The sequence below is a fragment of the Ichthyophthirius multifiliis genome (genome assembly GCF_000220395.1).
Source record: "Ichthyophthirius multifiliis unplaced genomic scaffold scaff_1120509251188, whole genome shotgun sequence".
Classification (NCBI taxonomy): Eukaryota; Ciliophora; class Oligohymenophorea; order Hymenostomatida; genus Ichthyophthirius; species Ichthyophthirius multifiliis.
In genome coordinates, this window is record NW_004086119.1 from 25890 (window position 1) to 26849 (window position 960).

General features: G+C 19.2%; 1 protein-coding gene across 1 annotated transcript, besides 3 other annotated features; it reads left to right on the top strand. All coding sequences in view use genetic code 6, as the record gives it.

The window, feature by feature from the left end:
* Positions 1-181: 181 nt before the first annotated feature.
* Positions 182-217: a microsatellite.
* Positions 218-242: 25 nt separating this feature from the next.
* Positions 243-276: a microsatellite.
* A 267-nt stretch (positions 277-543) lies between these two features.
* Positions 544-868, top strand: IMG5_156670 (protein kinase domain protein; the record flags this gene model as incomplete). Its single annotated transcript, XM_004030575.1, has 1 exon — positions 544-868. A coding segment is annotated over one exon (325 nt), but the record flags the coding sequence as incomplete, so codon positions are not given.
* A 25-nt stretch (positions 869-893) lies between these two features.
* Positions 894-960: a microsatellite.

The window sequence follows — 960 nt, forward strand, 5'->3', positions numbered from 1 at the left end:
TAACAATTGTTCTAATATTATATTTTCTTATTTAAGAACTAAATAATTATTTTTGTATTTTCTATAAAATCATTATTTTTTATAGCATTAAACATTTCAGTATGAATTCTTAAAAATTATATATTATTTTTATTTGTTATCCATTGATTTAAAAAAATTTATAATTATCCAAAAAAATAAAATAAAAAAATAAACAATCATAAAAAAACAATACAATAAAATTTACAAATAAAAGTTTTAAATAAAATAAAAACTAAAAAAAAACTAAAATAAAAAATGGAAAAATCTAAAAAAATGAAATTATCTGATTATGAAATATTTTAAACATTAGGAACAGGTATGAATTTTATAATACAAACTTAATTTTAATAAAAATAAAAAGGTTCATTTGGCCGTGTAAAGTTAGCTAAAAAGAAGAATACAAATTCGTTTTTCGCTTTAAAACAATTAAAAAAGTCAGAAATAATAAGACTAAAATAAGTCGATCATATAATAAATGAAAATTCCATTCTATCAAATATAAATCATCCATTTATAGTAAAAATGGACGGATTTTGTTAAGATAATCGTTACATATATTTAATTCTTGAATTTGTATAAGGAGGTGAATTATTTACTTATTTAAGAAGCGTAGGAGCTTTAGAATCTGATCATGCATGCTTTTATGCTGCACAAGTTGCTTGCATGTTTGAACATATTCATTCTAAAAATGTTATTTATAGAGATTTAAAACCGGAAAATTTATTAATTTCGGACGACGGATTTCTAAAATTAACTGATTTTGGTTTCGCTAAAGTAGTTGAAGGACGTACTTATACACTTTGTGGTACTCCTGAATATTTAGCACCAGAAATATTATTAAACAAAGGTTTTATAATTTTTTTTATTATTAAATATATATATATAGATATATATTATATATATATATATATATAAATATATATATATATATATATATAT